The 26261-nt window shown below is 34.9% G+C and overlaps 1 protein-coding gene across 5 annotated transcripts in view; it reads left to right on the top strand.

Annotated features, from left to right (window-relative positions):
* Nucleotides 1–26261, top strand: part of PPM1A (protein phosphatase, Mg2+/Mn2+ dependent 1A) — a 39225-nt gene that overhangs the window by 4590 nt on the left and 8374 nt on the right. For all 5 annotated transcript variants that reach the window (XM_041757971.1, XM_041757968.1, XM_041757972.1 and 2 more), the window contains exon 2: nt 23849–24702. In XM_041757971.1, the coding sequence (XP_041613905.1) occupies nt 23869–24702 (834 nt within the window). In that variant the 5' untranslated portion in view covers nt 23849–23868. The remainder of the gene's footprint in view (nt 1–23848; nt 24703–26261) is intronic.

The raw sequence follows: 26261 nt of genomic DNA, 5'->3' as shown, positions 1-26261 counted from the left end.
TCCTATACCTTAGGTAGTAACTTATGTCAGAATGTGTTCTTTCATCTCAAATAATGTTGGTAACAAATTTTTAAAATTCAGTTTCTTCATTTATTATCGCATTTATTAGCCAAGAAATTCTCTGAATTTGTATCTTAAGAGATTATTAACCACCCTTATATGAAAGAAGCTTGGGTTAAATTATATCAAAATCAAAAGGTTGATTATATTTTTCTTTTGCTCTTTCTAATGTCTAATTATTTCATGTTACATGAGTAACAATTTTATATTTTATTGAGTCTCCAAAATATATTCCTTGATGATTTTGACCTTTGCATGCCCTTGCTCTCTATGTACTACCTAGATAATCTCTTTACCTAGCTTTTCTTTTGCTGAGGCAGGTAGGAGGATAGAGAAAGGAAACGATTAAGAGAGGTGAGCTTCTATATACCTTTATCTAAAATGTAACAGCCTTTAGAATTTTTTTTAAGAAACAGAGGGAAAAGTACTAGATGTTAATGTGTATTAATAAAGTAGACTACTGATACTGTGTTTATGAAATTAGAGATGTTTTAAACATTCCTTGAGTAAATGTGTGATAAAAGAGGGAGATTGAGTTTTTATAATTCTTAGTATGTTCATATGGAATCCATTGACAAAGTTTATGTAGTATTCATATTTAGGATCTAGATTGTTAGGGTTTTGTAGCTGATATGATTTGAATTAAAATCCTGTGAGAACAGACTACTTTTGATACAGAATAAAGTGAATAATAAAAGCCATAGTTTATTAACCATTTGTCAGGCTTTAATTTTCCCCACAACCCTGTAAATTATATGATGTTATTTCTGTTTTACAAATGAAGAAATATGTACTCATAGAATCTAAGTAACATGCCAGGATCAGAACTGTGTAGATAATAAAACTATTTTCAAAATTTTCCTAAGTGAATTTTTCCCAACTAGATGAGCCGTCTTTTTCCTAGGAATCAAAACCTGAAAAGCTGAATGTTAACACTATGATTTGAATTCCTCAAATTAAATGATACCTTATAAACTTATGAATAAAGTCTTCCAATACAGGAGTCTCTTCTGAAACATTTGGAAAAGATTTAAGTTCATCTTCTCATTTCCTAAGTTTCAGGAGTCAACAGAGCGAAACAGTTTTATGTCTTCAACTATCATTGTTTAGATTGAGGAATAGAATCAATATAAAATTCTCAAATGGTTGATATCCTTAATGAAGGACTAAGGGAACTGTTTCTAAGTACTTACAGCCATACATAGAGCCACATTAAAGGCTTTAGAGAGGAGTTGGTAGTAAAATTTCCTGATGAGGTGACTTGGGGCAAGTTCCTCAATTTCTCCTAGCCTCAGTTTTATGTGTCTTATGGGAGAGCCTTTCTCATAAGGTATTCTTGAAGATTAAGCGAGAGGATTGTTTAAAATACTTGATGTTTTCTACCATGAAGAAAGTACTAAATAAATAGTAGCTGCTATTGAGTTTGTGAAATCTCGAGATAGAGGAATAGAGACTTACTGAGTGTGAGTCTTTGAGTACGGTTTTAGTAGTGATCCTGGAAACCTTACTATGAGAGATTGAATAGAGACTTTAGAAGAAGTTATAAAAGTTGTAGGCATATAGAATTTACATATAAAAGTTGAATGTTAAGAGGTAATTGAAGAGAAAGTTGAGTATGAGTAGATGTATTTGACTATATGAAGCTGAAGAGGTCATGGGTTTGAGTTAATGGTTAGGTGGGAATAGATGATTAAATAGAGGATAAAGAGTAAGAGTAATAAAGCAAAGGTGAATGTTCAGACTAGAGTGATCAGTAAGTGAAGAAAGACCGGGTGGGTATTTTGAAGAGAAGGTACAGTTTATGATTAGAAATGATCAAAAAGATACTGCTATGGAAAAAATACAAGAGAGTAAGAAAACTAAATTCTAACTAACTCTAGTTCTTGTAAAAACAACAACAACAACAACAATAGGGAGTCTTTATATAAAAGGTATAAAGGCCAGGGCATCTGGGTGGCTCACTGGTTGAGCATTTGCCTTTGACGCAGGTCGTGATCCCAGGGTCCTGGGATCAAGTCCTGTATTGCCTCCCCCTCTGCTTATATCTCTGTCTCTCTCTGTGTGTCTCTCATGAATAAATAAATAAAATATTTAAAAAAAAATAAGTAAAGGGTATTAAGGCTTTGTAGTGGGTCCTGTGTTATTTAAGGTTGAAAAACTGTGTTAGAATAGTGCAGCTCTTATCACTTCATACCCAAACCATGGTTTTGGCACTCCAGTTGGTCTTTCCCCCTTTCATTTTGTGCTGTGTGTCTCTCCTCCATTCTATAAACCATCACAAACTCCTTAAGTACTGTTTATATCGTATTATTTCTCTTCTCAGTATACTTCGGGAATCCCTTTTTTCTCTAGGATAAAATTTAGAATTTGCTGGGCATTTGACACTTTACCTAATTGAACCTCAGGACTGATCTATTTCTTTTTTTTTTTTTTTTTCTCTCTCTAAGATTTATTTATTTTGGAGAGAGATTGAGTATGAGGGGAGTGAGTGGTGGAGGGGCGGAGGGAAAGAATCTCAAGCAGACTCCCCACTGAGTGGGGAGCCAGATGTAGGACTTGATCTCATGACCCATGAGATCATGACCTGAGCCAAAATCAGAAGTCAGATGCTTAACCATCTGAGCCACCCATGCGCCCTAGGGCTGATCTATTTCAACCAAACCAGTACATTTGCCATCTCTGGAACACACCCTGTACTTTTATCTCAGTGGATCGATGCTAATGCTAATGGTAGCTTGAAATTCTTGCCCTTCCCTTTCTAGCTTTTGCTTTCCTCTTTATCAGAGCTCATTTCTAATATTTCTTCTACAAAACCTTCTCTGATCAGTGTTTGATCTCTCATTTCTCTGTACTTCTGTAGCAGTATCTCACTGTACTATTAGCATGGCTTTAGTTGTATACTTTATTGCTAGGTATTTGTGTTCTAATTATAACTGTGTTCAATGTAATCATAAAATTTTAAAGGGGAACATACAATAACTTTTTATTATCCCCAAAGCTTACCACAGTGGCTTGTGGATAGTAGATATTCAGATATTTTGTAAATATTAGGCAAAATCTACCTGACAATAGAAATGATTGCTGTAGGAGGTGATGGAAAAGTTAAGAGCTTTCAGGTAGCAGATACGACTGACTATTTTTCCTATATATTATTTTGGTTGAACCTGGATATTTAAGTGAAGATTATACAAATCAGAAATGCGACAGAGTTCTTATGTTGGTATAGAAAATTAGGTTGATTGATTCTAGACCTAAAGGTTTCATTTTAACTTCCAGTGTTTTTGCTTGAGGGTTAACAGGACATTCATAATTATGCATTTCTTTCCAGATGCATGATACTATGCATGTATACCTTTACAGATACTTGCACTAGGCAACCTTTTAAATGAGAGATGTGGAATCACAGTAATTAGATGATGTATTAGTTAAAGAAGGGAGATAACTGATTGAATTTGAACCAAAGCAAATACCTAATAGATGAGTGGTCTGTTTTCATAAACATTTAAGCTAAATTTTAAACCATACCAGGGGATCCCTGGATGGCTCAGCGGTAATTTAGGGCCTGCCTTTGGCTCAGGGCATGATTCTGGAGTCCTGGGATTGAGTCCCACATTGGGCTCCCTGCATGGAGCCTGCTTCTCTCTCTGCCTGTATCTCTGCCTCTCTCTCTCTCTCTCTCTCTCTCTCTCTCTGTGTCTCTCATGAATAAATAAATGAAATCTTTAAACATAAGTAAATAAACCATACCAAAACTGTTAAACTATTTCCAGTATTTGGAAAATGCATAGTAAAATTTCCTTCATTGAATTTTTAAATGGATAATTTTATATAGGCAGTCTGTGGTTGCTTAGGCCCATTTATTGGAGTATGATACTAATGAGACCAGAATAATTTGATTCTTTGTGGCCCTTTTAAGGTTTTCTAGCCTTAACATGAGCTACTAATAATGATAGCTGACATCATTGAGCAGTATGCCAGGCATTATCATAGAAAAATTTTAATTACTATATCATTAAATCTTCCTATCTGTATATGAGATAGATACTATTATTACTTGTATCTTAACAGATGAGGAAATTGAGACAAAGGTTAAGTTACCTTTTCAAAGTTTCACAGCTAGTAATAGAAGTTAAACATGTCCTTGGACTTTTCATAGTTAATATATATATGGGTCACTGCAGTTTTATTGCTGCTGCTAAAAAACTGTTGGCAGTTGTGATGGTTTAGAAAATCCTTGGTTATGAGGGTAAGACTACAGTTCCATTGTATCCAGTGAGTGAATCGGGATTGAGGTGGAAGTATACACTAAATTTGAAAAGTGTGGTATCCTATGTTATGTCAGTTCCCTTTTAGAACTTTTCACAGAGCTATTAAATTTTGTAAGACAAGAAAAATATAAGATATAAGCATAATACAGCTAGTACCACAAGCCATACACAGCTTTGCCTTATGGCTTATTCATTACTTTGCAACCCACTGACAAATGATTTCATCAGTCCTTTATTCAAATTAAATTCTTAGTACATTTAAGGAGATGGTCTTAAACACAAGCTACCTAATTAAGCTTACAATAGAAGATACACAATAGGGGCACCTGGAAGGCACAGTTGGTTAAGCATCTATCTTTGGCTCAGGTCATGATCTCAGGGTCCTGAGAGGGAGCCCCACATTGGGCTCCTTACTCAGCGGTGTCTTCTCCCTCCCCCTCTCTCTGTGATCTCTCTTGCTTTCAATCTTTCTTAAATAAATACAAATTAAAAAAAAAAAGTTATACCATAAATGGAATATTTCAATATTAAGATTTATTAAAAATAAATTCCTTGAAAGCAGGGACCAGGTTTTATTCACTTTAATAGATACTCAGTATATGATTGTTTAATCTTTGTAGTCTCCTTGCTTATTTTCTGATAAACACTTGACAAAGAAAATTGAACGTGAGCCAGAAGTATAGCAAACTGTGAGAGCATAGGTCTCATATAATCCATTTTAAATTTAGGCTAGTTCTTTTATTTATTTTTAAAATATTTTATTTATTTATTTATGAGAGAGAGAGAGGCAGAGACCTAGGCAGAGGGAGAAGCAGGCTCCCTGTTGGAAGACTGATGTGGGACTTGATCCCAGGACCCCAGGATCATAACCTGAGCCAAAGGTAGACGCCAACCACTGAGCCACCCAGGTGCCCCTAGGCTAGTTCTTTTAATTCATCTGTGACAGGACCTTTCAGGCAAAGATGTAGATAAATGGGGTGGTGGTGGTGGTGGTGGTGGTGGTATTTTGTTTTGAATCATGCTGTATGTAGCTTAATTCTTTTATTTAGAGAATATGTATTCAAGAATTATTATGCTATTTCTAAGAATGTAATTCATTACTGATTTTGAACAAATGCCTTGGGGTTTTTTTTTAGCACTTTTTTTTTTTTTTAGCATGAATGGTAGAAAATTGCATCTAACTTGGTATTATGTCCATAGGAGATGCAGCTTGCTTACTTACCTTTGTTATCAAAGTTCAGAAATGAAAATATTAATGATAAGGATAAGCAAGGAGTGGCTATATAGTGTTTTTGTGGGCTTTGTTTTGCAGACAATTGCAAAACTTACCAAGCTTTAGAAAAATATCTCTGCAGTATTCCATCATGCTTCAGAATGTAAATAGTTGGTAAATAAAATTTTCACTTTCTATAAAGCAGTAGATTATTATCCTGGCTGAGAGTCTTCTTATAAGGCTGTTTTGGATATTAGGGGCTGATCTTAGATGTGGCAATTTTTGTTTTGTCCGCCCTCAGCTTAACCCCTTTATAACTCCATATTCTGTCATCTTCATTTTTCTCTGTGTAAATGCTTCCTGATAGTATAAGCAAGTAAGTACCTCAACTAGTCAGCCATCTAGTGTGATCTTGTACTAGTTTGCTACAGCCAGTAGAATAAGGAGCTCCTTACATGCATATGGGATTAATTCATTTTATATAAGTAAAACTCCCAGACTAAGTTAAAGATGTTATTGTCTAAAATACATTGAAAGTGGGTTTCCTAGCTCTCAGAAATTACTCCTTTGTGTCTAAATTACCTTATATTTTACTTCTCATATAGAAAACACTTTTAAAAAAACTTACCCATTTGTGACCATTAATTGAATGAGCAGATAAATAAATAGCTCAGGGAAAGAGAATGTATAGGCTCTACCTCTCATCAGAACTACATCTTTCTCTTTTGTCCCCTCCAATATATTTTATGGGGCATTTTTAGTAATGAGAGTGTCAATGATGTCAGGAAACTTAAAAATCATGAATGAACACGATCTGCAAATCAAGTTTTTAATTGATGAGTTGCACATTTGCTTTAGAGTCCAGTATTTTCTTATTAGAAGTAATTACAGTTCTTTGAGATTTTAAAAATTAGAACTATGCATTCTGTAGAATAACAAAATGGAAATGGTAATATACAGTTTGTTTTCGGGTCCTCTTCTATGGGAATACATTTTCCTGGGGAGAAAAGAATTCCTAAGTCTGTTGACAAGAGAGAAGTCATGATGATGGCTATCATTCCTTTGTCTTACATATTAAACAAGTGTCTCACTATAAAGTATTATGACTAGAAAAGACATCCTTTCCTTCATGAATCTTAAAATCTAAAATGAGAGAATTCACAGGGTCTTATATACTATGATAAGGGTGAAATACAGTATTCTGTGAGCTTGTGACTAATGGTAGATCTATTTCCTGAGACAGAGAACTGGTTAGGAGAAGCGGCAGGGAATTGAGAAATTCATTTTAGGTCATGTCATTTGAGCTGTGGCTAATCAAGTATAGGAGGTAGTTAGATATATATTTTTTAAGCTATTAGAAAGATGGAATTTTCACTTAAAATTTTTTTCCTCTTACTTCCCCAACACCTTTCTTTTTTCTTTTCTTTCTCTTCTCTTCTCTTTCTCTTCTTTTCTCTTCTCCTAATCTTCTCTTCTCTTCTCCTACTCTTCTCTTCTCCTACTCTTCTCTTCTCTTCTCTTCTCTTCTCTTCTCTTCTCTTCTCTTCTCTTCTCTTCTCTTCTCTTCTCTTTTCATGAGAGACACAGGCGCAGAGACCTAGGCAGAGGGAGAAGCAGGCTCTGTGTGGGGAGGCTGATGCGGGACTCGATCCCAGGATCACAGTATCATACTATGGGCCAAAGGCAGATGCTCAACCACTGAGACATCCAGGCGTTCCCCCAACACTTTTCCATACACACAAAGCATCTCATCAAAACTTGTGGACTCAGTGAATGAATCTGTTCTTCAGAATGTTAGATTTTATGGACAGAAGTCTTTCTCTTAGAGGCAAATACATTTTGGTTCTTCTAGGAGTGACATTTCATGTGTAAAATACTTAAAATTGCTGCATAGTTTGTGAATAAACCATTTGTCATCTTAAATATGTAATAACTTTTATTTTCCCTTTCTTTCAGGTTACCATCATACATTTATAAGTGTTCTGTCACACAGGGGGTTTTGTTTGTTTAGGCAAAAGAAAAAAGAATGGATTGGCTAAGGGAGTCAGTTATTATTTTCTAGGTCAGTCTCAGTCTGAATCCTCAAATATACAAGGATTAAAAAATAGCAAACTGGAAATTGAATCCACTTCTGTAGTCAAGTTTCAAAACTGAGAAACTGGAAATAGTTAACAGATGAGGCAAATTGAGATTGTGAATACTATTGAACATTCTTAGAAAACTTTGAAAACTAAATATGCTTTCCACATCTTTTCAGTGTTTTGCTCGTACTTTAGTTGTTAGTGGAAATAGGTCAGTATCTAATTTTTATAGTCCCTAGAACCCACCAACTAAATTAAGCTTAGATATTTTTCAGGTAATTATGTACTTCTAAAGTTTATTTTTAAAATTGTGCAGGCACATACCTTTGTTGAAACTTATGACTACCTCATGGAGTATGTAATTCATATTACAGTACATGTCTAGAAGATATTGATATATTAAAAAATTGTGAAATATGAAGGAAACCTCAAAAGTGGCAAGCTCTGTACATGTACCATGTGAAATTGAGACCCCTGCTAATACCTACACCAGGCAACTATGGTTTCGGTAGTTGTAAATTTTTACCTAATTCAGCAAAGACTGATTATTTTTTAATGATATTTGGTAGGAAAAAAAATGACGTGTTATGGACTTAATGGAAATACTATTTAGCATAGAAGAGCTGTATCTGACTTATTTTGGTTGGTTTGGTTACTTATGGTTTGGTTTTTGAAATTTCATTTTTAAGGTTAATTCAGGGCCTTTAAATTTAGATATTTAACTCAGTGACACTCTTGCATTTTAATTCATTTGGATGAAATTTGTTTTTTTGGAAAAAGTATTTAATTCAAAAAGTGAAGTCAATATTTAGTTGAAGCTATAAGATGAAATGTTGAGCTGAGGAAGTTTTAAGTAATTTTTGAAAAAATTTAATATCGTATTTTCCATGTTGCATATACTCCAGCCATTTTTAAAATCTTTTTATGCAAAATAAAATATAGACACAGAGAACTATAAAACTATTAAATGCAATTTTTATTTTTAATAAAACTATTAAAAAGCAATCTTTTTAAGTGACTTTACTGAGATATAACTCACATAGCATAAAATTTACCCATTTAAAGTTAGCAGTTAGTAGTTTTTAGTGTATTCACAAAATTGTGCAACCATTAACCACAATTTAATTTTAGAACATTTACATCACCCCCAAAGAAACTTTGTACTCATTAGCAGTCACTCCACATTCTTCTCTCCCCCAGCCAGTATCAACCACTCATCTACTCTCTGTCTCTGTACATTTTTTTTTTTTTTTGGATATTTCATATAAATGGAATCCAGATAACTTTTTAATCAGTTAATTTCTGGCTTTTATAAACAGCTTGTATATCTTGTGAGATAACCAGTGATGAATAATGTAGCTTCCTTTTGTAGCTTAAATAATGGTGGTTTCCTCCTCCTCTGACCAGGAAAAATAATTCAGTAATTGGGAGACTGTATCCAAATTTAAACCGACAATTAGGCTCTTCATTAGTATTAAAATTTCAAAGACTATATATCATTAGCCCTCATCCAGAAGTGCTTTTTACTGTGGGTTGCTCAGTAGTTCTTCAGCTTTCCATAAAGTATTGGTAGAGTAGACATTTCTGTCTTTCAAACTCAGGCTTGCAGTTCACAGAAATGTTTCCCCTTGCAGCTGACTTGCCTGAACTCTATCTACCTTCTTATTCCCCTAAATCCAAGAATTAGAATTAAAGGCAAGGACAGGAAAATAGAAGACGAATTGATCAGTCTGGGAAGGGACGACGTTCTACTGATGAGAACAGGAATAGAAATGGTATAAAATTGGCAAGGAGACTGAATTTGTTTTTGTTTTTGTTTTTAAGATTTCATCTATTTATCTGAGAGAGATCATAAGCAGGGGGAATGGGAGGGACAGAGGCAGAGGGAGAAGCAGACTCCCTGTTGAGTAGGGAGCCCGACATGGGGCTTGATCCCAGGACCCCGAGATCATGACCCGAGCCGAGGGCAGACACTCAACCGACTGAGCCACCAGGCGCCCCAGGATACTGAATTTGTGTACAGAAGAATAAAACTTGGAGATTGCCTAGGAGAGAATAAGACCTAGAGGGAAGAAAGAAAAGGCAAAAATGTCATGCAGTAGAAGATAAGAATTTAAAAAAATTTTCCCTTCTGAACTTTTAGTTTTAGTTATCATGTCAATGAAGCACAAATGAAATTCCACATTCTGATAAGGTTTAGTACCCTTGACATACTTTCTTTCCAGAACTCTGTATAGGAATTTTGAAGCTGAACTATAGTCATGTGTTATTTTTTTGGGTTATTTGAAGATGTTCAGGTTTGAACCAGTGTAGCATGGGAAACCATTATCACCTTGGGATACTTTGGAGAAATCCCACAGAGAATTGAATGGCACTGTCCCCTGAGGGTTTTCAAATTGAAGGGGTAAAATCCTATTCTGAGTGCCTCCAAACTCAATGGACTACTTCAGGGATCTAAAATTAGCACGAAAGAAAATCTTTTTTTTTATTTAAAGATTTTATTTATTTATTCATGAGAGACAGAGAGAGAGAGACAGGCAGAGGGAGAAGCAGGCTCCACACAGGGAGCCTGACGTGGGACTCGATCCTGGGTCTGCCAGGATCATGCCCTGGGCTGGAGGCGGTGCAAAACCGGTGGTCCACCGGGGCTGCCCTTCAAAAGAAAATCTAATTTGATTTGTTCAGAGGCCTTCTGGTTGGATTAGAATTGTTAGTGGGATTTTAGGTACAATCCGTAAAAGTGCCTCCAAAGAGCTGCAGTCATACATATAGCAATAAAGTAGCAAAATCCTGTAATAAGCAAACTCAAAATTTGGGAGAAGGGGAGTACAAACTAATGGGAACTGTTTGTACTTCTATTTTACACCTTGGATGGTATGTTTAAAACCTCGTAATCAGATCCTTATCAGAGTATTGCCTACAATATTTTGTGTGTAACTTTCTAGAGGAGCAGGTGATGAAAATACTTAATTTTTTTATAACAATGAGATGCATTATTTAGCATATAAAATTTATCTGATTTATTTTTTTTCACCCCCAAACCTGGGTTTGGTGGGCTTTTTATTTACTTATTTTAAGAGTTAAGAGATTTATTTATTTATTTATTCATAGAGACAGAGAGAGAGAGGCAGAGACACAGGCAGAGGGAGAAGCAGGCTCCATGCAGGGAGCCTGACGTGGGACTCGAACCAGGGTCTCCAGGATCATGCCCCGGGCTGCAGGAGGCGCTAAACCGCTGTGCCACCGGGGCTGCCCTGTTATCTGATTTAAATGAATGTTTTTAGTTTTGGAACCCAAGTTTACAAAGTATGTGTGTAATTTTTATATGTGTATAACAAGTCTTTCTACTCAAAAGAGCTCTATACAAATCTTCATAACTTTAGGGAAAGCTGAAGACCTACTGAGCAACCCAAAGTAAAAAGCACTTCTGGATGAGAACTAATGATATATATTCTTAGCCCTATGAGCTGTAAGCTAATGGGCCCTATAGGAAACTTGTACCTCTAAAGTAAAGATGTACAAATTTAAAGATTGCTATGATTTAGGTATATTAAGAAAATGAGGGCACCTGGATGGCTCAGTGGTTGAGCTTCTTTCTACCTTTGGCTCAGGTCCTGGTATTGAGGGAGGAGCAGGGAGCCTGCTTCTCAACTTCAGCCTATGTCTCTGCCTCTCCTGTGTCTCTCATGAATAAATAAGTAAAATCTTAAAAAAGAAAATGAGATACCAGAAGAGCATTAGTTAAATGAGATTAGGCTGTGCCTTACAGAGTAAGGTACCATTATTTTCCTGGTGTTTTCTGATTCTCTCAGTAGAATGTTGACTTAGAATATAAAGAATTGTGCTACTACCATAGCCATGTTCTAGGGAGTTGACATCAACAGAGAGATTAGTTAATAGTTCCTGGGCTTTCAGGGGCACTATAGTCCAAAAAATTTCTTAGGGCTACTTTTGTGGACTATATATGCTACTTAATATTGTTGGAGAATTTGATTTTTTTCTCCTTCCTCTTTCCCCTTATCCTTTGGCTGTAGGTTTTTTGAAGTGAACATAATTTTTTTTTATTTCTTCAATTCAGTGAACTAAATTTATTGCATTTGTTTCTAATCTCTTGTCATCCTTTGAAATTTTAGTATCAACGATTTTTAATTCTTAATTTCCAAAAGTGGTATTTAATTCTTTCCCAATTTTCCTGGTGAATTTTTAAATAATATCTTCTCATTTTCCAGTTTTTTTTGGTGTGTGAAATCTTGTTAAACATTTCACACATAGTTATTTTATATCTTATATTTGTTATGTTAACTCCTCCTGGCAACCTGTTTCCTTGTATATTTTGTGATTTTTTTTCTTTGAGCTCATATTTTATTAAAAATAACATTCCTTCAACATCCGTATAACTCTACAATTTTATTTCCTCTTTTGGTAGCATGAAAAAAGTTTTCTTTTTTATATTTAATACCTAATTTAATCAGCCAAATATTTCACTGTCCTTACCTGTTGTACCTCACTCCTGAATTTACCTTTCTTTTTGCTAAGATGTATATCTTTTAGTAATCTTTCCCTGAAAATATGTTTTATACATTACTTTCCTTTTTTAGCAAATAAAGAATTTTTGGTTAGTAGGTTACCCCCACTCCCTTCCTATTAGTACTCTCAAGATAATTCATTGTATTATGAAACTTGGATCTCTGAGAAGTCTGATTTCTACCTAATTGTTAGGCCTTTGTATGTAATTCTTCTCTCTATAGCAGTTTTTTAAATGATTACTTTTCTGTATTCTGTCACTACTATTTACTGTGTGACTTTGGGCGAGTTCTAAACAGAGATAAGGAGATAGTATCTGTAATATAATAGGGGTTGTAGCAATGATTATGTTAATATATGTAAAATATATGCAGGACAGAGCCCTGTTTTTTGAGTGTGGCATATTAGTATTTGTTCCCCTGTACTTGACAACCCTGAACACAATCCCATGTGCCTAGGTATGTGTATGTTGGGCTATATGGAGGTACTCTTTGAAATACATTGTGGATCTAAATATGCATATCTTTCTTCAATTCTAGAAAATTCTTTGACCTTTATATTGTCCTTTTTTCTGAAGATTATATTTTTAAGTAATCTCAATGCCCAACATGGGATTTGAACATACAACCCTGAGATCAAGAGTTGCATGCTCTACCCACTTAGCCAGTCAGGCGCCCCTTTATTTTTGAATAGTTTTACCAGTATTCCTCTTTAATTTCTGTGTTTTTTTCTAGGCATTTCCTAAGTATCATTTTTCAATTTACAAACTTAACTCCTTGACTTTATAAAGCTAGTGTTGTTTTTATTCCTCAATGAATATTTTTCTCCTTTTCAGGTTCTCTCTCTCTAATAGCTACCTATTCTGGTTTGATTTCTCATGTTTTAAATTTTTTTCCTCTTCATGTCTATTGTTTTTTTTTTTTTTTTTTTTAACTTTGGAAGGATCGTAAACACACATTTTAAGTTATTTTCAGATTGTTATTTTTCCTTCTAGTTTGAATTCCTACAATTGTTGATGCTGTTGGCTGTCTATCATAGTTTTTTTTCCTCATGTGTTTTGGAGTTTGGTTTTGTGTTCTCATATCAAATGGAAGTTTTTTGTTTTGTTTTCTTTGTTTTCACCCTTCTTATCCAGTGTTTTTGCATGTGCCAACATCTTGGCCCTGGGGTGCCTAGTCTGAAACCATGTCTTATATTGGAGGTGTGGTTTCTGATTCTTGATAACATCAGAATCAGGCTTATCTCTCCAAGAAAAGACAGACTAAAAGAAGAGCTATACTTCTACTCACTGGGTACCTAACTTCATCTCAACTATAGCTCCAGGTTATGGTTAGTAGTTTTTTTTTCCAGCTCCTTTTATAGGCAACAGAGCCCCTCAACCCCAGGCATGAGTTTCAGGGAGCCTGAGTACTATCCCAGCCTTGCACCAGGCATTTTTAATCTCTGTTACTACTCATATAGGATGTAGACTCTTGTCCATCTCTGTTAGTTGAACCTGGGAGGCACATGGTTTCAGCTCACAAAAAGCTTTGTATTACAGGAGTTTATCTTTAGCAGGTGGCTTGATCTTCTTAAAGATTTATTTATTTATTCATGAGAGAGAGAGAGAGAGAGAGAGGAGAAACATAGGCAGAGGGAGAAGCAGGCTCCTTGCAGGGAGCCCTATGTGGACTCGATCCCTGGACCCGGGATCACGCCCTGAGCCAAAGGCAGACACTCAACCGCTGAACCACCCCGCATCCCTAGTCCATTTGTTTTAAAGTACTTTTGGAATAGAAGGGCACTTCAGAGTGTGAATATAGAAAGCCATTTAAGTGGACGTCAATATTTAAAATTAATGTGTGTGGTACATGTCCTTTTGAAAGGTGGCAGTTTACTCTTCTACCTATGAGAAGCATATTTTATTTTACTCCTTAGCCAATACTGGACATTATAATTTTTAATTTTTGATAATAAAAAATAAATTTGCATTTACTGGCTATTGAGATTGGTTATTACTCCATGTATTTATTGTCCATTTGTATTATTTTATAAATTGAAGTGCCTGTTCTTTGTTTCTTTTCCTTTAAAGTGCTCATTTTATTGTCTTATTAAGAGACTTTTGTCTGTTTTAGGAATATTAACTTTACCATACATCTTGCAAATATTTATTTACAGATATTTGTCTTTTAAGCCTATGAGTTTGGTTTTATAGTGTAGAAGTCTTATTCCTATGGGATTGCTTTTTGTTCCTTTAGAGTCTTTTTTTGCCCAATGCCAAAAAAAAATGTTACACTTAGAAAGTCCTTTCCTACCATAAGGTTGTAGAAATATTTACCTAGATGTATTTGTATGGTTTTATTATAGTACTTCAAAATTAAATCTTTAATTACCTGGTATTTATTTTAAGATGTGTGATAGGGAGGGAAGGATTGAAATAGGCCGGCTGTTTTAACACCATTTATTGAATTTTTGTTCTCACAGTTGTCTTTCCAGAGTCTCAGTTCTATTATATTGATAAATCCTGTAACGGTAGTCCCTCTTAAATACTATAATTTGAAATTACTTTAATATTAGAAATGGAAAATGCTATTGTTTTTTAGAATGTTTGGCTATTCTCAAACATTTATTCTTTCATATAAATTTTGGAATCATTTCATCAAGGTCTGGGAACAAAAAGGCCCAGTTGTGGTTACACTGAATTTATTGATTAATAAAGGGAGGATAACCATCTTTGCAATATTGAATCTTCTTGTCTCAGAAAGAGGAGTGTCTTTTATTCTGAGGCTCTCTTCTTAAAGGTCCTGAATATTTCTTTGGTTATTTATTTAGGTATACTTTTATTGGCATCTTTTTATTTTCTAAGTGGTTATTATTAACAGTTTTCTGTATGTAGTCAGATAACCGTACTGAACCTTTTTTCTTAATAATGTTTTAGATTTTGAGTTTCCCATCACACATTATTATCCACAAATAGCAATTTGATCTCTTCTCATAATTTTATGCCTTTTAAAAAAATCTTAATCATATTGATCTCTATTTCTAGACCTCACTAAGTATTAGGGTAAGAGTAGCAGGTATCCTTGTGTTTGCTTCTTTTCTGGGAATTGTTCTAATCACTATGCTTCCTCTTTGGCTTGAAATATATAGTACCGTATTATGGAATAAATTTTATCAGATGAAGAGATGATCATGTAGCTTTTTTCTCTTTGAACTTTTTAAAAAAGATGACATTAATAGGTTGCTGAATGTTGGCTCATAGTTAAATTCTTAAGATGAGCTCTACTTGGTGATTTGTTCTATATGCTTGTATTTTACTTAGGATTTTTTGTATCTATATTAATATTTTTGGACTATAGTTTTATTTTTTGGTACTGTCTTTGCCATTTTTTAATCAGGATTATGGTAAGTTTGAAAAATGAACTGGGAAGCTTTTTTCTCTAGGTAATTTAGGTAATTGGGGCAGTAATATGTTTTTTAAGGCTTGCAAGATCTTGGTTGTGAAATTGTCTGATACACTTATTTTTCAGAACTTTATTTTTTTTAAAGATTTTACTTACTTATTCATGAGAGACATAGAAGGCAGAGACATAGGCAGAGGGAGAAGCAGGCTCCCCTCAGGGAGCCCAATGTGGGACTCCACCCTAGAACTCCAGGATCATGCCCTGAGCCAAAGGCAGACAGTCAACTGCCAAGCCACCTAGGCGTCCCTCATAACTATATTTTGAAAACAATTTAAATTTACAGAAAATTTGAAGAAAGGTAGAGTGAACTTTCGTATTTACCTGAATGACTAATTTTTTGCCACATTTGTTTTATAAATTTTTTTCCCTTTGTGTGTATACAATGCATATTCTTTTTGCACACACAAATATATATAAGCCAGTGCACAATTGCACATTACACTTTATTGTCATATCTCTGTGGTTTTCTTTAACCTGGAATGGTGGTTCTGCTTTTTTTATTTTGTTTTTCATGAGCTCTAGAGTTCTTTTGAAGGTTAGTTCTTTGGTAGCTTTCTCATTTATTTCCAGAGTTACTGGTCTCTGTTTTGTCACTGCTTGAAAAAAATTTGGTAATTTGTTTTTCCAGGACATTGTCTATTTCCTCCACGTTTTCAACTTTATTAGCAAAGAATTGTACAATGTGTTTTATAAAAACAAAACAAAGCACCTATGTCTGAGGCAAGTATAGCTTGTTTGAGTTCTAATTTTGAATAATAGTTTTTCTCAGACTGCCTAATGTTTTATCTCTTTTACTCACTTTTCTCTTGTGATATCATGTTTACCTTAATTTTTCTTGATATATTCCTTAATGTATTTCTTTCCTTAGGTCTGTGTGTATGCAAGTGGTTGTTCTTTTTACTTTTTCAGTTGAGATATAGTATACTGATTATCACTTTTTTACTAAGAAAATGAATTTTCCTGAATAAGGTTTGGTCACATCTTACAAAATCTGACAAAAGGCTTTACTTATCATTATTGTTTCTAAATATTCTGTAATTGTAAAAATATACAAACTTAATGCAAGATTGATTAGAAGCTGGAAAGTAATTTCCAGATGTTTGAAGTTTTCTTCTTTCTTTATTGTTACCAACATCTACCATTTAACATCTACCGTTATTGTTAAAGTCAGATAATATGGTCTGTGTCATTTGTTTTCTTTTTCTTTTTTATGGGGGGAGGGGTACCTGGGATAGGATAGGTGGGAGTATGTTAAGAAACTTTAAAGCTTTTGCTTTCCAATATTCAGTCAAGTTAAATGCTTGATTTTTAATCAATATTTCAAGCATATTTGAACAGAAAATATAGTCTTAATTTTAGCACATAGTATTTTTGAGTTTTGAATTATCTGACATAAAAATATTTAACTCATAAAATTCATACGTTAAAATTTTAAAGTACACGCTCATCAATTTTTTTTTAAAAGTCTTATTTATTGACATTCCTTATGCTTTTCTTTCTCTGAAGTTAAAGTCACAACCCTTGACTTTTGTTACACAGTTGACCGTTGGACACTATGGAGATTAGGAGCACCATAATTACTTATTCACGAGAGACACAAAGAGAAAGGAAGAGACATAGGCACAGGGAGGAGCAAGCTCCCTGCGGGGAGCCTGATGCAGGAATTGATCCCAGGACCCCCAGATCACGATCTGAGCCAAAGGCAGACACTCAACCAATGAGCCATCCAGATGCCCTTATATACTATATTCTTATACTAAATTAGAGAAAAAATGTTAAGAAAATCATAATGAAGGGAAAATACACTTATAGTAATGTATTGCATTTATTTAAAAAAAAAGTGACATAAGTAAGTGGACCTCTGCTGATCAGACCCATGTTTTTCAGGGGTCAGCTGTACTTGCTCAAGTGTATTCTGCCCATCCCAAAGTCTTATATATACTATGACATCTCCATTTATTGTATTTCTGGTTTTGATTAATCTCTTGATGGCATTAATCTTTCTTTAAATAGGTTTTTAAAGACTTTATTTGAGAGAGAGTGAATTTGTACACACTTGCACGCACACACAGGGGCAGAGACAGAGGGAGAAGGAGAGAGAATCCACAGAAGATTTCTCCCCTCAGCATGGAACCTGATGTGGAGCTCCATCTCAGGACTCTGAGATCATGACCTGAGCCAACATCAAAAGTTGGCCACTCAACTGACTGAGCCACCCAGGCGCCCCTGAATGATACTTTTTTAGTGCTGGCATAGTTGATAATAACTTTTCTGTTATCTTCACATATAAATGCCAACTTTGCTGGGTGTGGAATTCTGGGACTATCCTCCTTTACTCTCAACATTTTTAGGCATTACTTCATTATTGCATATTGTGACAAAAGTTTGAGCCCAACCTGATTTTATTTTTGTTTTTATTTTTTATTTTTTTGGACTGTTTCATTTGAGTTCTTGTATTCTTAAAATTCATTATCAAACTATACTTTGGTGTTGGTTATTTTCTATTAAAATTACTACTTGATGAACACTTTCAATCATCAATTCAAATTTTCCCTCCGTTTAGGATTTCTTTTTTCTCTGAAGTTTTATTTCTTCTCCATTATTTGATTTTCTTTTTACAGTGTACTAAGTAAATTGTTGGATCTGCATTGTTTGTATCCTTAACCTACTTCTATCTCTTTATTCTTAACTGCATGCAGGGTGAGTTTTCTCTTACTTTGAATTTTACCCCTTGCAGATTGTTTTCTATAGGTTCTTTGCTCATTATTGTTTTACATGCCATTTAAAATATTACAATAATTTTTATCTCTTAAATTTCTTTCCTTAGCCCTATTAATACTTTTATACTCCAGTTTCTTATTGTCATACGTATTTATTCTCTTACCTACCATTCTAGAGGGCACCATTCCAAAAGTATTGGCAGGAATGTGTTCACTCTGGAGGCCTTAGGGAAGAATGCAACATTCCTTGGATTGTAGCCATATATCTCTTGTAATCTTCAAGGCCAGCATCTTCAAATCTCTTCACATCATTTCTCCTCTGTGACAATTCTTGCTTTGCCTCTTTATACGGACACTTCTGATTGCATTTAGGGGCCTCAGTATAATCCAAAATAATCCCCCTATTCCAAGTTTCTTACTAATCATGCCTGCAAAGACTCTTTCCAAATGAGGTAACATTTATGGGATTGAGACCTGGTACCTTTGAAGCCATTATTCAGCTAATTACAAGTATCATTCTGTTTTGCTTCTCTGAGCTGAGGTAGCCACTTCATGAAAAATCAGATTAGAGTAAATCCTTATGGATTGAATGCTGTTACAGTCACAAGCATTGTCCTCTTTATCAAATGATGCAAGCTCACATGCCATGTGGTCAATAAGGAGGAGTAGTAGGAACTCTGGAGAACACATGTTCAGGGGCAGGGGCTAACAATATATGTGAAGATCAAATTCAGGCTACCAGTTTGTAGTCCTAGTTGGTAGCTGTTTTTTTCTTTTTTCATTCTCTGTAAGTTGATTTTTCTGTTGTAAAATAATTTTATCTCATAATCTTTATTTTAGTATTGAGAATAAAAAATTTTTAATGGAATTCATCAGCATGATTTTAGACTGAAATAGTATTTACTAATGCCATTTACCTAGGTATTCTTAGAACTTTAGGTTTCTCACTTCAACATTTCTCAGAACAAGGTAATTGTTCTGAAAATGGTTAATCAAGGTTGTTTATCAATGAACAGAGTTAGAAATTAAGCTAAAGGATTTGTCTAAAGACACATATTGGACGCATCTATAACTTTTAAGTTTAATCTTATAAAAGCTATTTCCATTTATAGACATAAAATGGGTGTCTCCTTAGTAGTAAATTGGATAAGTAGCCAATTTTGCAACTTCTTTTTACTTTATATGTGGGGTTTTGGGTTTTTTTAGATGATTTTTAAGAAGCAGGTTATTTAAGAGAAACTAATGACACATCATAGAGATGAACATAGTTTTAAAACACAGTGAGTAGATATTTGCTTGGCTGGATTTCTCATTTAAAAAGTATGAGTGTATACTTTGATCCTTGTGTATCTTAAAATATCATCTGGTTCCCTTTCCTTCATACACATGAATAATAGTTCAGACGCCAGCATTAAGTGAGAAAAGGGCTGAGGTCTAAGCCTTGAATGTCAGTATTAATGGCTTGGAAGATGAAGATGGGCCTGCAAAAGGAACAAGAATGGAAAAGCTAAGGGCAGGAGGAAAGTGGAGTGTGTGTAACATCTTGAAAAGCCAGTGGGAAGTTGGAAGAGGGAGTATCGAATGCTGTTGTAAGAGTCAGTGAAATCAGGACTAAAAATGTTTATTGGATTAAGCAATTTGGAGGAGCTCATTTGGTGGAATGGCCGGGCAACAATGTGGAGCATCAACAGTTATTTTTAAGAAGTTGAATCCCAAAGGGAAGGAAAAGGCAGATGGGTAGCTAGAGAAGAAGGAGTCAAATAAAGACCAAGTCTGTTCATATATAAGCATTAGTGGGCAGTGTAGAATAAACATTTGGTAGTAGTAAAGAGTTTATATCCCACAGCCTACTGCACATGACTTGAATTTTGCCATATTATGTACACTGCCACCTATACTGCTAGTTCCATTTTTTTCCCTCTTTCCCCAAGGAGCTCCTAGTCTCTCATATATGGTTTTTATCCCCCTCTTAATTCCCCCTAGTCTTTAGAATATAATTTCTCTACATTGTTTACATATGTCTATTTTGTCCTCTGTTTAGGGAGCCTGGAGGGGTTCTGTATTAGACTGTGTCCCCATAGGTAAACAGAGAAAGACTTTGTATGGTTTTACTCCTCAGTTTTTTTGCTAAGAGACTGCTCAAACTATTACTTGAATGATTCTTGTTTAGGGGCTAATATGTCACTTAAGGATCTTAACAGTTGACTATATAGAGCTTTTATGGGGCGGCGGGGGGCAGGATATTTGAGCAGATTAAACCAAATGACAAGGTTTAAGATTTTTTTGCTATGATTATGGGATCAATTTTGCTTAATAAAAACCAGTGGATGAACTTTAATGAATGACTTCCTGGCCCAACCTTAGAATTTTTCAATTTAGGAGTTAGTTTGGTTTTCAAAGACAAAAAGTGTTCACTAAATTTTCTGATTATATCAAAGATGAATTCAGTCTTGTGATTGTCATAGTACTTTGTTTTGAAAAGTTCAGATCAACTGATAAGCTAGTGTTGTGGTGAGATCCATCCAGCATGTGCTCAGAGTAGATTTAAGACGAAGCGACTCTAGAATTTCTCTTAGAAACTAGCTTAAGCTTTCATGGGCAGATTGAATCTCCTTGGATTTCCTATTTATAGATATGTGCCAACTTAATAATTTGACTATACAATTAGTAGTCCACTTCTGGAAGATGACTATGTAAACATAGTATTTATAAGTAAGTAGTTTCTGGTAAGTGTTGTATTTGCATAACCATCTGCTATATTTATGTAGCTATTGTTGGCTGCTTCACTTGGATTCTACAAATTACTCAGAATCCCAGGAGGTAAGATTTCTGAATTGTCTATTTTCACTTTGTGAAAGTCCAACCACAAAATTATTAATTTGTCCTTGATGTATGTAGATTTTTATATTTGCTATAGATCTGTACCTAAAATTTTATCAGATGGTTGACTTGGTTTGTTATGTATTTACATTTCTAATACATTTTTTGAAAGTTTGGGTTTTGTTTTTAGGAATTTTACCCTGTTTATCTTCAAGTAATTATTTATTTGATAGTTTTATATATATATCTGGAAAATAGCTACTGGACTTTTCTGCAAAAGAAAATAATAAGTTCCCTATTAGGTAATATCAGAATCCAGATGTGACTATGTGTGTAGGAATGTAGTAATAATTAGTTTGTTTGCTGAGTGCCTTATTTTTGCCTACCTCATTTAAACCTTGAAGCAACATTCAGAGGTAAGTATAAGTATCTTCGTTGTACAGATAAGGAACACTATATTAGTAGTTATCAAGCATCTTAAGTGTATCTCTCTCCTCTCCTTTAGCCTAGCTAAAGGTATTGAGGTACAGAGATGAGGCAAATTGCTTTTGACCTTCAGCAGATGACTTAACTTCATGATGGCTCAGTCATCATCTAGCCATTTACCTATCTGGGCATCCCATCTAATCTTTTCTATAGATGCACAGATGCCTAGGTTCCAACCCTATCGTGGAAATTCTGATTTGTTAATTATAATTTTTCGAAAAGTCCACAAATAATTCTTTTGTATATCCATGATCAAGACCATTGTCTTAGTAGTAAATGGTACTTGAATTAGAGTCCTGATTCCTCTAAACTTACCAGTTGAGTAACCTTGGCCAAGTTCTTTTGTCTTACTAAGATTCATCTATAAATTGAAGATATATTATTACCCACTTTAGAGGGTTGTTGAGAATGAATGAATGATTTAGAATTATTCTTAAATATTGTCTGCTATTAAGATATCATCATTATGTTATCCTTTGTCCAATCAAAGCACTCACTCTTACCATAATAATGTATACCAACTTGATATCCGGTAATCTAATCATAAAGATTAGATTTTACCCTCATAAAGAATGATGGCTAGTTTTCATTATTTACCTTCATTAGTGGAATTGTACTGGGGGACAGAGGAGTAGGCAGGAGATTGTTTTATCACACCAATCAGCCAGACTTCTCTCTTGTGTATTAGTTTGGCCCTGGTAGGAAAAGAAGGGGGAAAAGGTTACTGGGAAACTATTACCTTCCTAAGGAGTTTTTCTTACCCTTTTTCTCCCAACTTCTTCTCAAAGCTTAGCATCACTAGCATCATCAATCCCTTAGTCTCATAACTGCATCCTGATTTATCTAGGTACTTTTACCTACCCATACTTCCCCTCACCATTTTACCTCCATTAAATTTAATTCTGTCCTCCTTTTAGATTGGTTTGAGTTCAGTTGTGACTTATTTGATGACTTTGATCCCATGTCTCTACATTCCTAGGCTATTACTCAAGTAAAGGTCAACCTAAATTTTAACCAGCTGTCTCTCTGTGTTGTATGGGCCCATTTCAGACCAGAATTTTTAGCTTTTGATTATTGGGAAAGGATTAGATAGCTCAGCTTTCCAGCTTGTCCACATGGCTGTTCCTAGACCCTCTAATCTCCTTTACTATTTATACCTAATGGTCATAGAATATAATAATAATGATACATGTGATTACTGCTAAATTGATAGAACAGTAGATCACAATAGGTTGATTTTGTTATATATAACAAGCTTTGTTGTGTGTATATATAATTGCTTTGCACTTTGGCAGTTGAGGTTGTACTCCTTATTGTAATTTAATAACTAATGGCTTTTTCAAAGACTGAAAAACCTATGGAAAAGGTAGAATTTGAACTAGATTTTGCAAGATGGATATACTTTTTTCTTTAAGTAGGGAGGGGGGCAAGGGTTTCCAGTTAAGGGGACTGATATGAGCAGACACAGGAATGAGTGTGCAAATTTGGATCATTGTGGGTAGATCATTTTTTTACTTTTTCAGAGAGTTCATATAGTAGGAACAAAACTGTAGGTAGTTGAGAATAAAACTAGAAAATCTAAATATTCAACCAAGATGCTTTGAATTAGTAGGCTTTTGGTATGTTGTGAATTCATTTGGCTTTTTCTTGATTAACATACACATATAATTTAGGTCTGAGAGAGAGATTCATTCACCTGTTCATTGCATCCTAAAACACTTGTCTTGGTTCATGGAAACTGATAACCACTGCCAGCCTCCTTTCTACCTCAGGTGGTTGTTTCTGGTGGGGAAGTGTCATGTCAGCTACTTTTATCTTGATGCCTTAGTTCCCTCTGCCTGTTGTTCATTCTAAGCTGTGCCTGATCAACCTCTCTCCCAATTCTTTCTTGTTAATCTCTAGGTTCTAAGTCAGCAACACAATAAGTGTCTGCTTATAAGAGTTGTGATTTTTTTAAAAGATTTTTATTTATTTGAGAGAGAATGAAAGAGAGCATGTGAGCATGAGTGGTGGGAGGGGTAAGGGAGGGAGAAGTCCGCTTCCCACTGAGTGGGGAGCCAGATGACATGGGGTTCAATCCCAGGATCATGAGCTGATGCTTAACCGACTGCCCCTGAGTTGTGATTTCTTATTTAAAGCTTTCTTTATATCTCTTTCACTCTTAAAAAGGATGTTGGAAATGTATTTTATATATAAGATAGTTATTAACTTTTCTGTTTCTCTTCCTTTGCAGACCTAGAATATCAAGACATAATGGGAGCATTTTTAGACAAACCAAAGATGGAAAAACATAATGCCCAGGGGCAGGGTAATGGGTTGCGATATGGGCTAAGCAGCATGCAAGGTTGGCGAGTTGAAATGGAGGATGCACATACGGCTGTGATCGGTTTGCCAAGTGGACTTGAAACCTGGTCATTCTTTGCTGTGTATGATGGGCATGCTGGTTCTCAGGTTGCCAAATACTGCTGTGAGCATTTGTTAGATCACATCACCAATAACCAGGATTTTAAAGGGTCTGCAGGAGCACCTTCTGTGGAAAATGTAAAGAATGGAATCAGAACAGGTTTTCTGGAGATTGATGAACACATGAGAGTTATGTCAGAGAAGAAACATGGTGCAGATAGAAGTGGGTCAACAGCTGTGGGTGTCTTAATTTCTCCTCAACATACTTATTTCATTAACTGTGGAGACTCGAGAGGTTTACTTTGTAGAAACAGGAAAGTTCACTTCTTCACACAAGATCACAAACCAAGTAATCCGCTGGAAAAAGAACGAATTCAGAATGCAGGTGGTTCTGTAATGATTCAGCGTGTGAATGGCTCTCTGGCTGTATCGAGGGCCCTTGGGGACTTTGATTACAAATGTGTCCATGGAAAAGGTCCTACAGAGCAGCTTGTCTCACCAGAGCCTGAAGTCCATGATATTGAAAGATCTGAAGAAGATGATCAGTTCATTATCCTTGCATGTGATGGTATTTGGGATGTTATGGGAAATGAAGAGCTCTGTGATTTTGTAAGATCCAGACTTGAAGTCACTGATGACCTTGAGAAAGTTTGCAATGAAGTAGTCGACACCTGTTTGTATAAGGTAGCTAGACTTTATTTTAAAAGATAAAAATGATTTTATGTCATCTTAATTATTACTCTCGTATTTAATCATTTTAGAAACTAGTTCTCAGAAATGAGTTTTGGGCACAAAACTGTAGGATACTCTTTACCAATTATGAACATTTAGGAAACATTTTTAGAAATTATCCAATTACTAAATATGCAAGAGTTATAATCTGAATGGTCTTTTAGTAACCATGACTACCTCAGCTTTTTAATATTGTAGAAGATTATCAAAGGCAGAAAGAGTATATCATGGTGTGTGTCTTAAAAGGAAAGGCATGGGGGGGGGAGCATTAGGCCCCTGTGTCTAATGAATAAAAAGCATTTTAGAATTTTAATAATTTATTTTTATCATGTGATATTGCCTTACATTCATGGAAGTACTTTGAGACTATAGTCTAATGAATCTGTAGCACTAACAAAGAAAGTTTAGTGATTAATTGGCATGATATGATAAAAATAGCCTTGAACGCGGAGTCAGAAGAACTTGGTGTAAGACTGTGTATGACTTCAGGTAAGCTATTTCAGCTTTCTGGAAAATCAGTTTCTTTAACTGTAAAAAAGGTAAGAGATACTATCACCCTGTCTCATGGGGTTGTTGGGATGATCAAAGGGGATCATATCGTAGATGAGCCAGCTCAGCCCCTTTATTTTACAGAGGAGGAAGCTGAGCAAGAGGGAGCCCACCTGAGTCAGGCCTTGAGTCAGGCTGACCTCTGTCACTTTTGTACTCCATAGTCTTGGACCAATTGTTCAGCCTCTCTCAGCTATTGAGTAGAGATCATAGTATCTAACTTATAGGACTGCTGAGGAATTAAATTTTTAGTTAGTAATTTTTTCTTTTTCTTTAACAAATGTTGATTTTATAAAACTTTTGAGGCTACATATTTGATTTTCTTTTAACATGTAGAGATAGAAAGCCATCTTTATGTTCTCTGTAGTTTTATAAGCATACTGCCAGCTCTACTTAAAATCTTAATTAAAATCTGATCATACTTAGAAATCAGATTTATGTAACATCCAACACAAATCAAGTTTATGTAATATCCAGCAGATATGTTAAAAAAAAACAACAACCACAACAAATAGAGCAGCAACTTACTAGTGCACACTACTGATTTCTGAATTTGAGGAGACCCGAACAGTGATGCATATGTTCTTTGTCCCTTTTAGTATGCATAAAAGTAGTATCCATTTGTTGGTCTTAATTCTGGAACTCTTGAGAATTAAATAGTCACCGGCTAAATTAAATGCTATTTTCTTGAGAGAATTGTAACATTCAGACACTAGTAAATTAGGACTCATCTAACACTTTATCTCTTCTGCATTCTCCATTTTAAAAATTATTCAGTACCTTATCATCTGCTGCATTTTATACTGTTTTTATCCAAGATTCTTTTTAATATTAAATTCCTTGGTTTACTTAAACTAATGGCATAAGGTCAGTTCTCCCATATTGAGGAATCAGATACTTAAGATGTAAAAGTTAACTCCAGTTCCCAAGAGAGAGAGGAATATTAGGGATGCTAACATTGA

Source organism: Vulpes lagopus, chromosome 6 (assembly GCF_018345385.1).
Source record: "Vulpes lagopus strain Blue_001 chromosome 6, ASM1834538v1, whole genome shotgun sequence".
In the NCBI taxonomy this organism is placed as follows: domain Eukaryota; kingdom Metazoa; phylum Chordata; class Mammalia; order Carnivora; family Canidae; genus Vulpes; species Vulpes lagopus.
This window is presented reverse-complemented; position numbering and strand designations above follow the sequence as displayed.